Genomic DNA, 19,137 nt, shown 5'->3' on the forward strand with positions numbered 1-19,137 from the left:
TCTTTTAAAAATACCTCTAAATGACATTCACTGAATTAAAGGTGATTGTCACTGTGATTCACTGCAAAAAAATCCTATTGTTATGAAGTGTTTTTGTCTTGTTTTCCATTCAAAAATTGTATTTAGTTGAGAAGCAACATATAAGATATTTAGACTTGCTATAATAGAATGTATTTTAAATATAAATCAAGTGTATTTTGTCACTTGGTTATACTTCTGCAAGTGCAGTAAAGACAAAATATACTTGTATTCAAGATCTATTCTCGAAAAGCAAGTCTAAATATCTTATATGCTGCTTCTCAGGTGAATGCATATATTTATGAAAGGATTTTTTGATATTTTAACATTTTTAATATTATATTCAACATTCTCAGATAAACAAAATTTACGTAGTTTTAAGAGTTTTACATATTTATATTGGAAAACAAGCCAAAAAAAAAAACAGGGGCACATTGCTTACCTTGTACTCTCTAAACTTGCCAACAATGGGTTCATGCAGGAGGAAGCGGATGTCTTTCAGCAGGTAGAAGGTCCTTGGGGCTGTTGATCCCTTGTTGACCTTCTTCTTGTGCTTGGGTTCATGTGGATAGATTCCTTTCAATATGCATAACCGCCTGTAAAGTGAGATGCAAGTCTTCATTAAAAACAATTGCATTTTACTAATGGGCACATTCTAAACATAATCCAAGTTATATACATCTGTGGTTCTCAATTGGTGGGTCACTTCTGATAGGGTCGCAAACAGTACGGGAAAATAATGCCAAATGCAAACAATAAAATTAAATGTACTATATTGTGTACAGTTTGCATAGCAAAATGAAAAACAATCCTCAAAAATCATTAACAAAGTTCTGTTTCACTCCTCATGAGACGGTGCGAAGCACTAGAGGATAATCGCAGCGCCAGCCAGATAGGTAGAGAAAACAAAGTAAAGTCGTGATGCAGAACGAGCTGCAAGGATATAAACCACAGCAGCTTAGTGCCCAGCCTCTTTCGCCTTTTTGCTAAATGATAGGTAGTTGTCTTCTCCGTGCTGTCCAGTGCAGCTTAATGGAGTAGAGAGGATTCGCCCGCTCAAGCTGTGACCGCAGTCTACACCATTATCTGGATGGATTTTTCATCATACGTGAGTGTATATTAATATATTTTTTGTTATTGTTGGCGATACCTTGTCCTATTTAGTGACTGGTGTCTCACCGCACTTAGGTTTTCCCCAAAAGCATACAATTATTTTATTTATCTTCTGTAACATTGTTACTACCGTGCAGAGCTTTATCGCAGTACCATCACTGCCCATCATGTTGAGGAATCCAGCATTTAAGAGACTTTGATGGATCAGTGTTTGCACTATAGTATGCTGCCGATGTCAAAAAGGAAGTTTCACCTCCCTGAGTTTGATCCTTGTTTGTCTGTTAGCCTTGCAAAACATGATTCAGTCCCGCGGTGCGCTCAAAAGTGGCATGCAGCGGCTGGCGCTCCACTGCCGAAAAGAAACCTGTGCCGCGAACGGATACACCCGAGCATTTGCTGTTGAAGACTGTCGCTAATCTCTCATCAGAAATAGTGGAGATGAAGCATCTTCAAGCTCTCCAACCCCCAATACCAACCATGGTAAACAGATACAAATGTGTTTACCATGCCACCGTGTAGGACTTTTGTCAGAGTTTTCGAATGCTCTTACAGGTTCCAATGTTACTAAAAGGAGATCGAAGACAGCCCCTGCCCTAGATTCAATGGTTGAGACCGATTCCTTGGGGGTGGGTCAGGCTCCAGAGGCTGAACAGCCGGTGCCAGCCTTGGTGGTATCACCCAATGAAGCATTAAGAGGCAATGAATGATGTCCAAGCGCACAGTGTGGACTTACTGACATGCTATTAGAGGCATACGAATCAGCGCTCTATATAACTCAAGCAGAGAATACTATCTGCCAGCTGCTTCTAGCCTGAAACACCACGTTGTGGTCAAATGTAGACCTTTCTGTGGCTCAGTTTCTACAGATGGCTTTGTTGGCCATAGGTCAAGTGATTCGTGAGCTGGGTACACTCTCAAAATCCTTCTAACAGTCCGATGCCAGGTATGGCTTGCTCAGGCAAAGCTGCCTGAAAATTTTAAAAGATTCTGAGGAAACTGCCAATTGTACCAGAACATCTGTTTGGCCCCAATGTTTCTGAGGTATTGGAGTATGAAGCTGTCAGAAGCTTCCCGTCAGCTAACTCAGGTCCCACAGGCAGGTACTTTTAGGATGCAACCAGCTCATTATCGCTACCTAATACCAGAGCAGCGATTTCATCACCACACTGCTTCCAACCTCAAGCCCCACAGGATCCTCGAGGTGTTGAAGAGGCCAGGGCCATTTCACCATTAGCCTCGGGGGACCACGTCAGCATTCCCACGCAGGTGCTAAAGGCAGAAGCCACAAAGCAGTCGGTTGTTTATAAACTACTGGAGAACTTCGGTGTCAGACCCCTGGGTTCTGGCAACTTTGAGAAGGAGATATACTCTGCAGTTCCGAAACCGGCCCTACAAGTTTTCAGGAATTCTTCTGACAATTGCCGAGGATATAACCCGTTCAATGGGACTTTCTCTGGAAATTTGTTCACTGTTTAAGGGAGATATAGAAAAAGTTCTTCCCCTTAGGTAGAGGGACAGTTTTTACTCAACATACTTCCTCATTCCAAAGGAATGAAGGCAGTTTTCATCCAGTTCTGGACTGTGTCCCTGAAGTCACATCCTTTTCGCATGTCGCACACTGCCGATGATTCAGCTTTAAGGATCAAGTTCAAAGTCCTACCATTCGGTCCGTTTCTGGCTACTCTGTTTTTATAAGATGCATGAGGGCAGCCCCGTTTCCTCTTTGGTCCAAGGGCATGAGGGTTCTGCCCTATTTAGGCAATTGGTTGCTTTGTGCCCCAATGAGACTGCATGCTCTACGCAACACCAGGATATTTGCAAGAGCACATTCAGAAGCTTGGACTCACTGTGAAAGAAACAAACAGTTGTTCGGTTCCACTGCAGTCCATAAATTTAATCAGAATGACACTGGATTCTCTCACGATGTCTGCCACATTGTCACATGCTCGGACAGACAGAATCCATCATCTACTCACTTGATTCAGACTAGGGGCAAAACTTCCTTATGGTGTCCATCTTCAGCTAATAGGGATGCTGCCGGCTGCCTCAGTGGTTCCATTAGGTTTGCTCCACCTCAGGCCCCTACAGAGGTGGAACAACCTGAACCCGGCAAGATATAGTCATCGTGTGATTGTGGTCTCTCCTTCTTGTGTCCGTGTGCTGGAACCTTGGAATCGGTTGGCATTTTTGATAGCCGGATGTCCCTGGGGGTTGTTCCTTATCGTTGGTATGTAATCTCAACTGATGTTTAGCTTGCGGGATGGGGGGCAACATGGAACAAGAGGGGAAATGATGGTCATTGGTTGCCAATAGTGGCCTTGGAGCACATCAACATTCTTGAACTATAGACAGTTTATCTAGTGCTACAACATTTCTTACCAGTCCTCACAGGCTGCCATGTGCTTGTCCGATCCAACAACACATTGACAGTTTTACATCTGAATCATCAGGGTGGCACCAGGCCTCTCGAGTCTTTACAGCTAACTCGCTGGATCATCATATGTTGTCAAAACCGAATGGTTGCATTGAGAGCAGTTCATCTCCCAGGATCAAACAATCAGGCAGCGGATGCTCCATCCAGGGATCTGCTGCAGCCAGGGGAATGGAGGCTTCACCCACATGATGTGCAAGTCCTGATCCTTTCGACTGTACTGTGCAGAAGGTCTTGAGCTTCTTGCAATATCTATTGGATGACAACAAAGCTGTGTCTACTATAAAGTGTATGTCGCTTCCATATCTGCACATCATACCCCAGTTGGTGGTTCCTCTTTGGGGTCTCATAGATTTGTTTGCATTTTTCTGAAAGGAGCAAGGCATTTAAAGCCAGTTTGTGTGAACCCTTTTCCTATGTGAGACTTGCCACTTGTGTTAGAATTCTTTGGTGCACCACCATTCTAACCATTGGGTGGTGCAGATCTTAGTGAATATCTATGAAGCCAGCATTTCTGCTGGCTTTTGCTTCCACTAAATGTGTTGGTGAGCTCCATGCACTGTCTGTGAGTGAGTTCTGCTTGAGCTGGTAGCCAGAGGATTCAGGGGTCATTCTTCATCGTAATCCGACCTTTCTTCCAAAAGTCCTTTTGCCGCAATTTGTGAACCAGTCAATTAATCTGGCTGCTTTTCAGCTGCCCTCATCTCAATTTGATATGGACGTGAGGCTCATCTGTGTCCTGTACGCAATTCTACAGCTTCATTCAGGTAGACGGATCAGTTATTTGTCTGTCACGAAAGGGTGTGCTTTTGTCAAAACAAAGACTATCGCGGTGGATTGTGGAGGTGATAAAACTGGCAACAACCCTTACCAGAGCATGTTACTTGCCATTCTACCAGGGCTGTCTCTTCTCTTGTGCTGCCTTTTGGGAAGTTTCTTTGGCAGATGTCTGTGCGGCTGTTACCTGGTCCTCTACATGCACATTTGCATGGTTCTACAAGGTTAACATGGCTGCTTTCCATGCTTTGAGCTCTGCAGTTCCTCTGGAGTGACCTTGATGATTTCAGGTGAGTAACATTTCTCATAACTGTGTTGGTATGTGTCATCCACTAGTGCTTAGCATTAGTGCTCTGGCAGTCAGGAGGAAGGAAACGGAACACTAGTTACGTTTTTAACTGTGGTTCTGCGAATTCCGGATGACCGCCAGGGCTCCTTATCATTTGGAATGCGCGAGAAAGCACTCCTAAGCTGGGCACTGAGCTGCTGTGGTTTCAATCCTTGCAGCTCGGTCTGTGTGACAACGTGATTTTGTTGTTATATTATCTCGCCCTATCTGACTGGTGCTGCGACTATCCACTAGTGTTAGCCTTGCCTCTGGTGGTCATCCAGAATTCACAGAACCAGTTACATACTAACTAGCATTATGCAACATTAAAGAAACTTCAATCCCCTTGACTACATTAAAACGGAATCACTTGCAATTAGGATAAAGTTTGTGCAAAGCACAATGTGTTTTGTGTGGTAAATTATTGGCTGCCTATATAGCCATGCCAATTTTAGACATTTTTGAGTACTTTTGTGTAATAAACAACTCTGGCAATGGACATTAAAGGAATAGTTCACCCAAATGCCATTACGAAGATATTTTCAAGCAAAAATGACCAAAATTTGATTTCATATTCACTACAAATCATGACATGATCAGTCTCATTTGTGCATTCAGGAGAAAAGCTCAATCACACGTTCTTGCACTTGACGCATGCGAAGAGCGCAGTACCTGTACATTTTGGTTTCTCTATCATAGTGCTTCAGAAGACCACTTGAGTTGTATGGATTACCTTTATGCTGCCTAAATTTCCTTTTTGGAGCTTCAAAGTTTTGGAACACACTGACTTGCATTGTATGGATATAGTATCCATATATACATCATGCATCCTTGTTTCGCAGAAGACAGTAAGTCACAAGTTTGCGACGGCATATGGGTTAGTAAATTATGAGAGAAATATAATTTTTGGATGAACTATTGCTTTAAGTGGCAACTCAACAAAATGTAAACTCTGGGTCCTAAACATTATAAATATACACTCACCTAAAGGATTATTAGGAACACCATACTAATACTGTGTTTGACCCCCTTTCGCCTTCAGAACTGCCTTAATTCTACGTGGCATTGATTCAACAAGGTGCTGAAAGCATTCTTTAGAAATGTTGGCCCATATTGATAGGATAGCATCTTGCAGTTGATGGAGATTTGTGGGATGCACATCCAGGGCATGAAGCTCCCGTTCCACCACATCCCAAAGATGCTCTATTGGGTTGAGATCTGGTGACTGTGGGGGCCATTTTAGTACAGTGAACTCATTGTCATGTTCAAGTAACCAATTTGAAATGATTCGAGCTTTGTGACATGGTGCATTATCCTGCTAGAAGTAGCCATCAGAGGATGGGTACATGGTGGCCATAAAGGGATGGACATGGTCAGAAACAATGCTCAGGTAGGCCGTGGCATTTAAACGATGCCCAGTTGGCACTAAGGGGCCTAAAGTGTGCCAAGAAATCATCCCCCACACCATTACACCACCACCACCAGCCTGCACAGTGGTAACAAGGCATGATGGATCCATGTTCTCATTCTGTTTACGCCAAATTCTGACTCTACCATCTGAATGTCTCAACAGAAATCGAGACTCATTTTTCCAGTCTTCAACTGTCCAATTTTGGTGAGCTCTTGCAAATTGTAGCCTCTTTTTCCTATTTGTAGTGGAGATGAGTGGTACCCGGTGGGGTCTTCTGCTGTTGTAGCCCATCCGCCTCAAGGTTGTGCGTGTTGTGGCTTCACAAATGCTTTGCTGCATACCTCGGTTGTAACGAGTGGTTATTTCAGGCAAAGTTGCTCTTCTATCAGCTTGAATCAGTCGGCCCATTCTCCTCTGACCTCTAGCATCAACAAGGCATTTTCGCCCACAGGACTGCCGCATACTGGATGTTTTTCCCTTTTCACACCATTCTTTGTAAACCCTAGAAATGGTTGTGCGTGAAAATCCCAGTAACTGAGCAGATTGTGAAATACTCAGACCGGCCCGTCTGTCACCAACAACCATGCCACGCTCAAAATTGCTTAAAATCACCTTTCTTTCCCATTCTGACATTCAGTTTGGAGTTCAGGAGATTAATGAGAAATTGAACAGGTGTTCCTAATAATCCTTTAGGTGGGTGTATATAGTACATAGCCTAGTAAACACAACATACTAAAAACCAAAAAGTTAACGTGGAAAGTTATTAATTTGTTTTGTTAACCAACCTGAAATCAGCAAGACTCAGACTCAGCTTCTTTCGTGCTTTGTTCCTAGTGATGTAGTTAGTGGCTGATCCACTCTCATACTACACGAGAAGAAATAACATGAGAAGAAATGACAGGTTACCAAAAGCTCCAACATATGGATATACACATAAACCAACATTTAGGAGTGCTTATTTTAATTGTACTGATGTTGTAAAGCAAAGGTAAAAAAAATAATAATAATTACATAAGCAACTGGAAATAGAGCTGGAAATGTAATGGTCTAGCCCAGTGATTCTCAACTCTTTTTTTTATTTTTATGAACGCCCCCATACTTCATTCCCTTACCCCAGCACATTTAATAGAGCTGAAGTAGTGGCATGCTAATATTTATTATCAATCTATTTCTAAAGTACAGTTACTGATACTATAGTAAATTCAAGGGTGGTGATGTAGAATTCTGTGCCGAATGCAAATGTTTCAGCTTCTCGCTGATTCTCGAAAAAGTTGCGCTTTAAGAGTTTGCGCTCGCGCTGCTCCGTCCATTGAAACGTATCAAATCATAAGAGCCATACAGGTGCATTAGCTGAGGTTGTGCCTCGACATGTGTATTTGACGCTGGTAAACCAGCTACTTCAGTTGCGTCACTTCAGATGAGCCGTGGTAGAAATGCGTACCAACCCGTATAATTGAGAACCAGCTGCTATACTCCAAGTCTTGATAAACATTTTAATCCAAAGAGGAAATTGACGATAGATTTGATTATGACTGATAAACGCCCCCCATTTGTAACCTAACGTCCTCTCAACTAATTTGCTCTCAGCAGCCCCTGGCACTATTTAAACCCCGTTGAGATCCCCTGGTCTAGCCATTTAACGATGGTCAAAATAACACAGAAGACACAACGTGCTTACATACTATCAAGCAATCTACTCCACAATAATTTCAATGTGTAGAAATACGCATTTAATTAGCAATTACACGTATAACGTACATACAAGCCGCATGTTTAAATAACTAATGCACAGGGCCTTCACTGATCAAACTATATGTTGACGTAAAAGTCTTGCTGTGTCTTACCTTCTTCTTTTGTAGACCACCCATTGCAAGGGAAAATGCTTTTCAAATCTTTCAAAAAATGTTGTATAGTTACATATATATCGCAGCTAGATTTCAGCACACACAGTACTAACGTGCTCCTTCCGAGCACACGTGTTTTGTGTGACGTCACGCAGTCGAGACAATAGGACCCTTGTACCAGGCTGCCGGAGCGAATGCCTGTATAGATATATAAATGTGTACTGTAATTCAGTCCCATCCATCTACTGTATATTCTCATTATTAAATGTATTTTGCCTATTTATTGTTGTACAATGTGATGTTGTTTCACAATTATGATATCTCTCTCTCTTGTTGGATTTGTGAGCCTATATAGAGTTGCCACCTCGTCCCGTATTTAAAGATAAAATCATGCGTCCCGAAGCTGGTCAGATTATGTCGCAATGAAATCGTTCAAGATCGAACCCGGTTAAGGGATCGTCTGAAAAGTCCACACAATGTGCTAAAATGTGCTAATACTGTGGAGGGTGTGGTAAGGACCTTCTGAAAAGTCCACAAATAGTGGAAAAACTGTCGTGTATTTTATATATAAATGTTCAATAAGATCAAACAATGTATGAATACAATCATAAAGACAAGTACAGTTGAAGGGAAAAAATAGAAACAACTAAAAATAAATTAAAATGATAAATATATATATATATATATATATTGGATAGTTCACCCTGAAATTAAAATTCTCATCATTTGCTCACTCTCATGCCATCCCAGATGTATATGACTTCCTTTCTTTTTTAGACATATATATATATATATATATATATATATATATATATATATATATATATATATATATATATATATATGTATAAAGTATCCAAAATGTATACATAAATAAGATAAAGGAGACAAATGATCGATTTTCTTTTTGATTTTTTTTTTACATAGAAATTATGTATTTTATTTTTTTCATGGGTCAGGAAAGTTCTCATTTTAGCATGTAAGAAAAGATATACAATTTTTATTAATAATGCATATTAACTCAATGCATTTATTGCTAAAACTTTGGAGGATATGGTTAGGGACCAGCTATTTCTTGTTACTATTTGTTGCTATTTAATGATTTGTGGCTAAAATGATTTAAAAAAAAACAAAAAACAATCTGTTTTAAATCTGTTTAATAATTTATATGATTCTGTTTACAGAGATATTTCTCAAAGACATTTCTCATCAATTTACAATCACAGCCAGACAATAAGCCTTGGAAAATCATCCCAGAGAGAGAGAGAGAGAGAGAGAGAGAGAGAGAGAGAGAGAGAGAGAGATAATAGAGAGTACACTAAGTGTGTGTCACCATACAGCATCAGTTCAGTGGTGAAGTTAAAGACATACAATCTTTGGAGAAAAGTTACAAAATTTCATCAAAATGGGCTGCCTGAAGTTCCTCAAAGACTTTTTCTGGGGGTTTTGGGACTATGAGACTCCTAAGGTGATGGTAGTTAAGGACATGAAACTAGGAGTCATTTACCGAACCGTGCAGTTCCTAGTGATCACATACTTCATTTGGTAAGAATGTGCTTTTTTAACTTTTCTCTTATGTGGTGTTTTTAAATATTCAGAGTTTATCTGAATAACATACATTTAAGACAATTACAATACATTTGATAGTTGTCATGTATCATAATCATTTATAATATTGGCCTCAGATGCAATAATCATTTCCCTTTTGGAGGTAAGTACACATTAGAACTGTAATACATCACTGAGAAATGTTTGGCGGTTTTGGTCACTACAGAATAACCACATCGACATACCACATACATTCATTTTATAGTCTCTGTTTACTGTAAAAATTGAGTTAGAAAACTTCTACTCTAGCAGTGTCTTGCAAAGCTGTAGCAGAAATTGCAATATAACCTGCAATAATGATAAAGCAATGATGATGACTAATGTAGCTCTAAATATTTATATTATACAATGTATTATAGAACTCTTTGAGTGTTGAAATGGCTATCCATATGTGCTCCCAATATGTTTGACTTGTTTCTAATATATAAAATGGGTATTACTACAAAAATGTTCTGTATGTTAACAGTAGTTAATTCATTAGGTATTATGAACTAACAATGAACAACTGTTTTTTACAGCATTAATTAACTTTGTTTTAATTATTTTAAAACTATTTTAATTACTTTTACCAATTTTTGTTTTTAAGATTCACACATTTCAAATTCATAACAAAATTCCATTTAACTGAATTTAGAAATCTATAATGAAAATAAAATAAAAGCGAAATAATTAAAGTTTAGTTCATTTAATTTCTTTAAATATTTCACAATTCTTTTTTGTTATAAAATTGAAACGCATAAATGTTAAAAATAGGCCTTTTTTTTAGTATATTTTAATAATTTTTCAGTTTAAGATATTAAAAATATTACAGTGTGATGAGGATGAGGGCATGGCCGGGCCATAAGGGTGCGAGATAAAGGGGAGCCAGAGACACCAGTTCAAGAGAGAGAGACGCACGTCTCCGAGTTTGTTTAAGTTGAGTTTTGCATTAAAACTTTATGTTGACTGTTCAGCTGGTTCCCGCCTCCTCCATTCCTGTCCTTATACTGTTACATACATACATTCAATAATTTTAATATAGAATAAAATATAAATATACTATTGTTCATTGTTAGTTCAGAATACATTAACATATGTTATTGTATACAATCTGTAATGTTAAAAATGAATTAGTGTACATAGAAATGACATTAACCCAAATAAGTGCACTTTATTGTAAAGTGATCCCTTAAAAGGCAATCAAATACCATAATGATGCCATCTTCGTGGCAATTTGGCTCTGAATTCATGGTTTTGGTTTTATATCTTTTATCTATGGATATATATTTGGTTTCCATTTTTAAGTTGTTATTGAGCTGTTTCACTATTCTGTCCATATAAAGGTGCGTTCTGTAAATTAAGTCTTTTATGGATGCAGGTATGTATTTATCAGTCAGAAAGCATATCAGGAGACAGAGACCCGTCCTGACAGCTCAGTTTACACTGAGATGAGAGGTGTGGCCATGCTGGGAGACAGCATTCTGGACACAACAGAATATGTTCAACCATCTGAGGTGAGGAAGGATAAAACTGCAAATTACATAATGCCTGTTCTAATGGATTCAGGGCAGGCTAGATCATTACAATGTAATTTCTGTATGGACAAAAGTGATTCTTTTAAAAATACTAAACATATTAAATACAAATTTCCCTACTAGATCAACATACTATCAATTGATCACTCACACACACACACAAATTGCATACATCATTGCTTGGTTTTCTTGACGCACAGGGTGGTGATGTCATCAGCACCATACTTAGAAGAGAGGTGACACATGATCAGACGCAGGGCACATGTGCTGAGGTGAACAAAAATCACACAAAAGACTGTACATGTTCACACAATCATTAGCCAAAAAGAATATGATAAATTGTTGTTGTTGTTGTTGTTTTCAGCATTACAATGTGGCCAATGCAAACTGCACAAAAGATTCTGACTGCACTAAAGGGGAAATTGACTTTGATGGTCATGGTAGAGTTTTCATTACTAATATATCATTGGAATACCTTGTATTTATCAAGTTTGTACACTCAAACACAAAAATGACATGGCCTGTGATTATATCAACACTAAACCCTGTTTTGAACAGGCCAAAGAACAGGGCGATGTATACCTTACTACAATTATACATTCAAGACCTGTGAGATCAAATCCTGGTGTCCCATTGAGGAATATGCTGTTGTTAGGTACTGAAGTTTTATTGATTTATCAACTGTCAAAAATTGAACTTAAGGACTGCACTAAAATACCTTTCCTCCCACCATAGGGAACTAGCTTTGGAACAGGCAGTTAATTTCACTGTATTCATAAAGAATGCCATCCATTTCCCAAAGTTTAAAGTTCTTCGGGGAAACATCAAACCGAACAAGCCAAAGAAGTTGGCACGGTGCCACTACCACCCAGAAACCAACCAATATTGTCCCGTATTCAGCCTCGGCTTCATCGCAACGCAGGCCAGAGAAAAATTCAGCGAACTTTGCAGAACTGTACGTACAGGGCTTGTCGTCTAAGAGCAAATCATATTTTCCCCACAATTCTAATATGCAGTGTGTTTTAACATAAGAACGTTTCAAATACTTTTTTTAGGGTGGAATAATTGGAGTGTTTATTAACTGGAAGTGTGATTTTGATGTGGATCCCTCGGAGTGCACTCCAACATATTCATTTAGAAGGCTGGACATGAGAAAAGATCTGCCCAGCTCAGGCTACTACTACAGGTATGGATTTTTCAAGAATTTCAATTTCAATAATCAATTTAAAATGACAATCAATCATCAATTAATCTTTAATATTTAAGAGATAGTTCAGCCAAAGATTAAAATGATCTCATCAATTACTCACCCTCATACCATTCCAGACATGTATGACTTTCTATCTTCTGCTTAAAACAAACAAAGATTTTTTTGTAGAATATTTCAGCTCTGTAGGTCCAAACATTGCAAGTAAATGTTGGCCAGAACTTTGAAGCTACAAAGAGCATATAAAGGCAGCATAAAAGTAATCCATATGACTCCAGTGGTTAAAAATTGTCAATTTTTATTCTACAAAACTAATTTCAAACATTTAAGCATACACCTTCAGATCAAAAGCTTTTTAAGATCATGAGTCAAGTGTTTCACAAGTAGTGTACATATTTTTGTCTTATTGTGTATTTCTATATATACTTATATTTTCTATTGTCTTTTTATTTTATTTTATTATTATTATCTCTGTATTGTTGCACTGGAAGATAAAACTCATTCAAATTGTCAATTGTTAGCTCATGATACCTATGCGTTACAATCTTATTATGAAGTGTTACCACCTATTTTTTAAACCACAATTTAAATTAAAACACCTAAGAAGTGTTTTTCACTCATATCTTTAACTAAAATGAATCCTTTTTTAATCATTAACACCCCTAATTACAGCCAATCATTATTAGAGAATAGCAATAATATAATTCCAATACCGACATTTAATGTTGGTATAGTCCAAATGTGAAAAGTTGCAATTCACTTTTGTTCATCCATAAGAAAGGGATTTTTAGGCCGAGATATCCAATATATCGTATTTCTTTTTTGTTCACAAGTGCAAATAAAGTGCTTCAGTTCATGCATATTATAAATACAGTATTATATATATTTGCATATATATATATATATATATAAATATATATACATTTGCATACCCATACAAATAGATGCTCTAGAGTTGTTTTGCCCATCACCATTACTCCTGATAAATGAATATCAGCTCATCAGAATTATTTCCTTTTTTTTTTTCTTCTAAACATCTCAGATTTGCGAAGTACTACCATAAGGATGGTGTTGAGTACAGAACACTTATAAAAGCATATGGGATTCGGTTGGATGTCATCGTACATGGACATGTAAGACCATACAGGAAGTACTTTAAACCTTGTTTGACATGCAGACTGCACATACAGTAAGTATTTTACTGAATCAGTCCATGTCTTTGCAGGCAGGAAGATTCAGTCTTATTCCAACCATCATCAACACAGTGACGGCCATGACGTCAGTAGGAATTGTACGTTTTGACTAAATGTGTATTAGGAATATGGTTATTTTGGGTCATTTAAAGTGAAAGTTAATGATGTCATATGAAGATGGAAGACATAAACCCTTCACAAATTACATTAGGTGAATGATTCTCAAGTTTCCCTTGGACTGAGGCTGAACTAGATAACCCTTGATGGAATAAGGCATTTGAGGACACAAAATCTCCTTTTCATCCTGAGTTTTGTCCCGATTGTGACTTTGAAACATGTCTTGGCTATTGTTTTATGAAGACATGTTCCTTGTTTGAACTCTTTTCCCTATTTACCCTATTTACTTTCTTAAAGCTGTGTAATTTCTGCACCAAAATAGTCAGTTTTCGGTCCCACTTTATATTAGGTGTCTTTAACACATTTGCATTTGGCAGATGCTTTTATCAAAAGCGACTTACAGTGCACTTATTACAGGGACAATCCCCTGGAGCAACCTGGAGTTAAGTGCCTTGCTCAAGGACACAATGGTGGTGGCTGTGGGGATCGAACTGACAACCTTCTGCTTAACAGTTGTGTGCTTTAGCCCACTACGCCACCACCACTCCACTCCAACTACACGTTGTTCTGCAAAATTATCACAAGATTCACATTTGTTGCTCCTACGGGTAGGTTTACAAGTAGAGAGGTAGGGGTTAGGTTTTAGGCTAAGGGTTGGTTTATGTTTAGGGGTAAAGTTAACAGATGTAATTAAATGCAGGAACTTTAAATGTAAGTACAATGCAACAACATGTACAGTATGTACATAATAAATACATTGTACATAGTAAAAGACACCTAATATAAAGTGGGTTCCAGTATTCAAACAGATTCCAGAAAACTCCAACTCAACTGTTGTTCAGAAGAAAAAAAGGATTGTTTTGTAATCTTCCATCTAAAAAATGGACCGAAACATCGTTTTGGGTCAGTTTTTCAAGTATGACTTTGGGTTTGTAATGTTTGAAAAACTAAATAGGCTAACGTAACTTGCTTTCTTGCATCTAGTGCTCAGTCATCTGTGATTGGATCATGCTGACGTTCATCGATAAGAATGAAGTCTTCAGTGACAAGAAGTTTGATGATGTAAGTAGAGCAGGACATAAATGATTATATGTGGTTATTCTTAAAGAGATATTTGAAAGATGTATGTTTCAAGTATCCACTACTGCAGTTTGAGGTTATTCACTACCAGTCAAAAGTTTGGACAAACCTTTTCATTCCTTATTTTTACTATATTATCTTTAACTAGATAGGTAATGCTTGTCAAGACAAACTTCACTGTTGTTGCTGAAAGTTGAAACAAATTTTTTAAAGTGTGAAGACTGATTGTTATACATACTTTACAGTAAGATAAACCACCAGCTTGCTAGTTAGTCAGACAGAATGTCACATAGATGGATGGATGGATGGATGGATGGATGGATGGATAGATAGATAGATAGATAGATAGATAGATAGATAGATAGATAGATAGATAGATAGATAGATAGATAGATAGATAGATAGATAGATAGATAGATAGATAGATAGATAGATAGATAGATAGAGCAAATTAAAGCATATCAAATGTCATTTGTGGGTGTTGACATTTGACATTGTTACTTTCTTGACAGTTGGAGTTTAAAATGAATGAGCATTCCATTGGCCTGTTTGAACATTCTATCAATGTACTGTAAATTTATAGGATTTATCAGATTTGAAATGGTCTGCTGTGCGAAAACCCGTAAGCCTGATCAGATAGAAAAGACATAGAACACTATTCCAGCCAGGTTCGATGTAGCTTGAAAGCTCTAGGAGGAGTTAGTGTAATAGTATGTTGGTTTCGTCAAGACAACATATTAGTAAAGTCATTAAAACCATGAAATAACACAAATGGAAGTCTGAGAATTATGTAGTGAAAATGTAGTCTTGTAGTCTTATGTAGTCTTTTATGTAGCATAAAAGAATGATTTATTCTGCGCTCAGTCATTTTTGGAATTTGTCATCTTGGACTTACACTGACACCTAGTGGTGTGGATGCAGTACAAACGCAATAGTTTTCAGTTACCAACGCCATTATAGAAATTCACTACTCACAGTCAGCCATAATGAACTTAATTCATAAGTAAAGGAACCAATAACAGGGCGTTTACTGAAATTAAGTGAGTGGTATTCAGCTGGTCATGTGATTCTAACATGACATCCCCCATGAGGGGACCCTCTCCATGTAGAATAAAACAGCTTTTATAAGGTTACTGATATGACTGGAGACTTAATCTCATGTGAGAGCTCGTAATTTTATACAAATAAAATGACTGAGTGCACCTTTAAGACCAAAGTTCAAGTTCAAGTTCAAGTTCAAGTCTTTATTTGCCAAAACGATGCAAATCGCCTGGAATTCATTTTAGTGATTTGGCTCACTCAGGACAGTACAAGACAGTCCATCCATCCATCCATCCATCGTCAACCGCTTATCCTGTGTACAGGGTCATGGGGGGCTGGAGCCTATCCCAGCTAACATTGGGCGAAAGGCAGGGGACACCCTGGACAGGTCGCCAGTCCATCGCAGGGCCACACATAGACAGACATACACTCACACTCACCTCCACATCCACATCCACATCCACACCTAGGGCAATTTTTTTGGAGACACCAATTAACCTAGCCTGCATGTCTTTTGGATGGTGGGAGGAAGCCGGAGTACCCGGAGAGAACCCACACAGACACGGGGAGAACATGCAAACTCCACACAGAAAGGCCAGGGCAACCAGGGTTTGAACCCACGACCTTCTTGCTGTGAGGCGACAGTGCTAACCGCTGCACCACCGTGCCAATCAAAAGACAAATACTTGGGTTGCTACCAATGGATAAGTATAATAAATGATCAAATAAATAAATAAATCAGATAAAATGCTAATGCATTTAGTGATACTGAGGAGAAGGACATAATTGTGTAAGCAGAGCAGATAACGATTGTTGGTGTAAATTGAGGGACCTCACAGCTTGTGGATAAGTGCTATTTGAAAAACGGGTGGTTCGGGATCTGATGCTTCTTAGCCTTCTACCTGATGGTAGAGGGATTAAAAGGGAATTAGCGGGGTGCAAATAATCTTTAAGTATTTTCAGTCCAGTTTTAAGTATACGGGTGTTGTAAATGTCACAGATCTTAGGGAGGTCCAACCCAATTATCCTTGACGCTGTCCTAACTACCCTATTCAGCGCATATTTATCCTCTGCTGAGCAATTACCCCACCATACAGTGATGGAGAAAGTAAGTGTGCTCTCTATCACAGCTCTGTAGAAGTGGAGCATTCCCACCTTGGACACCTTAAATTTCTTAAGTTGTCTTAAAAAGAAAAGTCGCTGGTGAGCTTTTTTAACAATCTTGCTGACATTGGTCTCCCATTTAAGGTTGGAAGATATGATGGTCCCAAGGAACCTAAAACTTTCCACCCAATCCACAGTTTTGTCCTTGATGGCCAGGGGCTGGAGCGACATACTATTTTTATTCCTAAAATCAACAACCATCTCCTTGGTTTTGGAGATGTTAAGGGACAAGTTGTTAATTAAGCACCACTCAGCCAGCATGGACACTTCTTTTCTGTAAGCCGTTTCATCATCATTGTGATGAGGCCCACCACAGTGGTATCATCAGCAAATTTAAAAATCCTGACTGAATCATGGTGAGAAAAACAGTCATTGGTATAAAATGAATACAAAAGGGGAGACAGAACACACCCTTGGGGGGCGCCAATGCTGGTGGACATTGATTTTGACAAGAGGTTATTAACTTTAACCACTTGTGATCTGTCAGTTAAAAAATCAAGGATCCACCTACATAAGGACTCTTTAACACCCAACCCTAGGAGTTTGTCACACAGTCTCTTTGGTATAATATTATTAAAAGCAGAACTAAAATCAATAAATAGTACCCGTGCATATGTGGCTGTCCCTTCCAAATGTTGAAGAATGTTATGGGTGCAAAGAGAAACAGCATCTTCAACAGACCTGTTCTCCCTATATGCAAATTGGAAAGTATCAAGAGATGTAGTTGTGAGATGATTGGCCACTATTCGCTCAAAAATGTTCATGATAACAGAGGTTAGAGCCGCTGGTCTATAGTCATTCAAGCAACTTACATTCGATTTCTTAGGCACAGGAATGACTATAGCTGATTTAAAACACGCTGGGACTTTACATAGTCTAAGAGACCAATTAAAAATGTCAGTGAAGACATACGACAGCTCATTGGCACACCATTTAATAGTGGCAGCAGAGACCTGGTCGGGGCCTGCTGCCTTCCTGCTGTTTTGTTTTCTCAACAGATGCCTGACCTCATTTTCTTCTATCAGAAAAGGTGGTTTAGGGGGAGCTATATCATTAAGGGGATTAAAACTGACTGTACATTCAGAATTACCTTCAAATCTACAATAAAATAAATTTAGTTTATTGGGTAGCAAAGGATCATCATCAAGAACTGCATGACTGTTTTTATAGTTTGTAATCTGTTGAAGGCTTTGCCAAGCACCCCTACTATCATGGACACCAAGCTTAGCTTCAAGCTTGGCCCTGTAGTTAGCTTTAGCCTTTTTAACAGCCCGTTCAAATGCATATTTAGCAATAGTGTACTGACAAATATCTCCACTCTGAAAAGCATTTTTCCTCTCCAAGTACAAATTTTTAATATCAGTTACTAAACCATGGCTTGTTATTGCTAAAAACAATCACGGTTTTAGAGGGAAACATACACCTTCAGCAAAGTGAATATAAGAAGTAACAGCATCACAGTATTCATCCAAGGTGGTGAACTCATCCCTGAATACAGACCAATCTGTAGTATGAAGGCATTCTTTTAATTCATTTTGTGCTTGAGAAACATTCAACCATTTAGTAAAGTGTGTCCAAACTATTTACTGGTAGTGTATATATATATATATCTTATATTATGTTCCCTAATTTAGGTTCATCAACTTTTTTTTTATTTCTTTGATCAGGTCTCTAAAGAACCCAGCCAGCCAATTACAACAGACCTCACTCTTACAAGCTATGGCTCCACCCACTCTGACCTCTCAGAAGGTGTGCCATTATGAACAAAGGTCACCAAATGCCTTATGGCTCCACAATTGCTCCAGTGATAATATGCAACGCCAAGATGAGTAGAGTATAAAGAATATTTTTACATAAAGGACTGGATGTTAACCTGTGCGATAAAAGAGTGTGAAATACAGTCATATGCAGACCAAAATACCATATCGAGTCCAGTAAAGCTTCTGGTTGTGACCTGCAACATCCCAAACATTTCTCTTATGCTTAGCTTCAATAACTATTGGACACTAATGGACAATGTGCATGTTTATTGCTTAATTCAACTAGACTCCAGGTTTGCTTCTCAAAGCATTTATATCGCACCCATCTGGAATTGGCTGGATCGTGAAAAGTGGGCATTCCATATCACAAGTTGATTTTTGTTGATCGATGTGCACTGACAAATCGTGCACAAAAAGGCCAGGAAATATGTATTAAAGGGATAGTTCAACCCAAAATGAAAATTCTCTCATCATTTATACACCCTCATGCCATCCCAGATGTGTATGACTTTCTTTCTTCTGCTGAACACA

The 19,137-nt window shown here is 38.6% G+C and overlaps 2 protein-coding genes across 2 annotated transcripts in view; one reads left to right on the forward strand and one right to left on the reverse strand.

Annotated features, from left to right (window-relative positions):
- pes (pescadillo) overlaps nt 1–8,058 on the reverse strand; it is a 29,396-nt gene extending 21,338 nt beyond the window's left edge. Inside the window, exons 1-3 of the mRNA XM_052097848.1 lie at nt 7,923–8,058; nt 6,864–6,943; nt 461–614 (exon numbers count right to left, since the gene is read on the reverse strand). Coding sequence (XP_051953808.1) covers nt 461–614; nt 6,864–6,943; nt 7,923–7,946 — 258 coding nt within the window. The 5' untranslated portion in view covers nt 7,947–8,058. The remainder of the gene's footprint in view (nt 1–460; nt 615–6,863; nt 6,944–7,922) is intronic.
- Nucleotides 8,059–9,327: 1,269 nt separating this feature from the next.
- On the forward strand, nt 9,328–18,609 carry p2rx2 (purinergic receptor P2X, ligand-gated ion channel, 2). The gene is made up of 11 exons (XM_052097859.1): nt 9,328–9,467; nt 10,888–11,023; nt 11,245–11,316; nt 11,409–11,484; nt 11,603–11,699; nt 11,780–11,999; nt 12,100–12,230; nt 13,294–13,384; nt 13,477–13,542; nt 14,546–14,623; nt 18,514–18,609. The coding sequence occupies exons 1-11, from the start codon at nt 9,328–9,330 to the stop codon at nt 18,607–18,609; spliced, it is 1,203 nt and encodes a 400-aa protein (XP_051953819.1).
- Nucleotides 18,610–19,137: the final 528 nt, after the last annotated feature.

This window comes from Xyrauchen texanus, chromosome 3 (genome assembly GCF_025860055.1).
Source record: "Xyrauchen texanus isolate HMW12.3.18 chromosome 3, RBS_HiC_50CHRs, whole genome shotgun sequence".
Taxonomy (NCBI): domain Eukaryota; kingdom Metazoa; phylum Chordata; class Actinopteri; order Cypriniformes; family Catostomidae; genus Xyrauchen; species Xyrauchen texanus.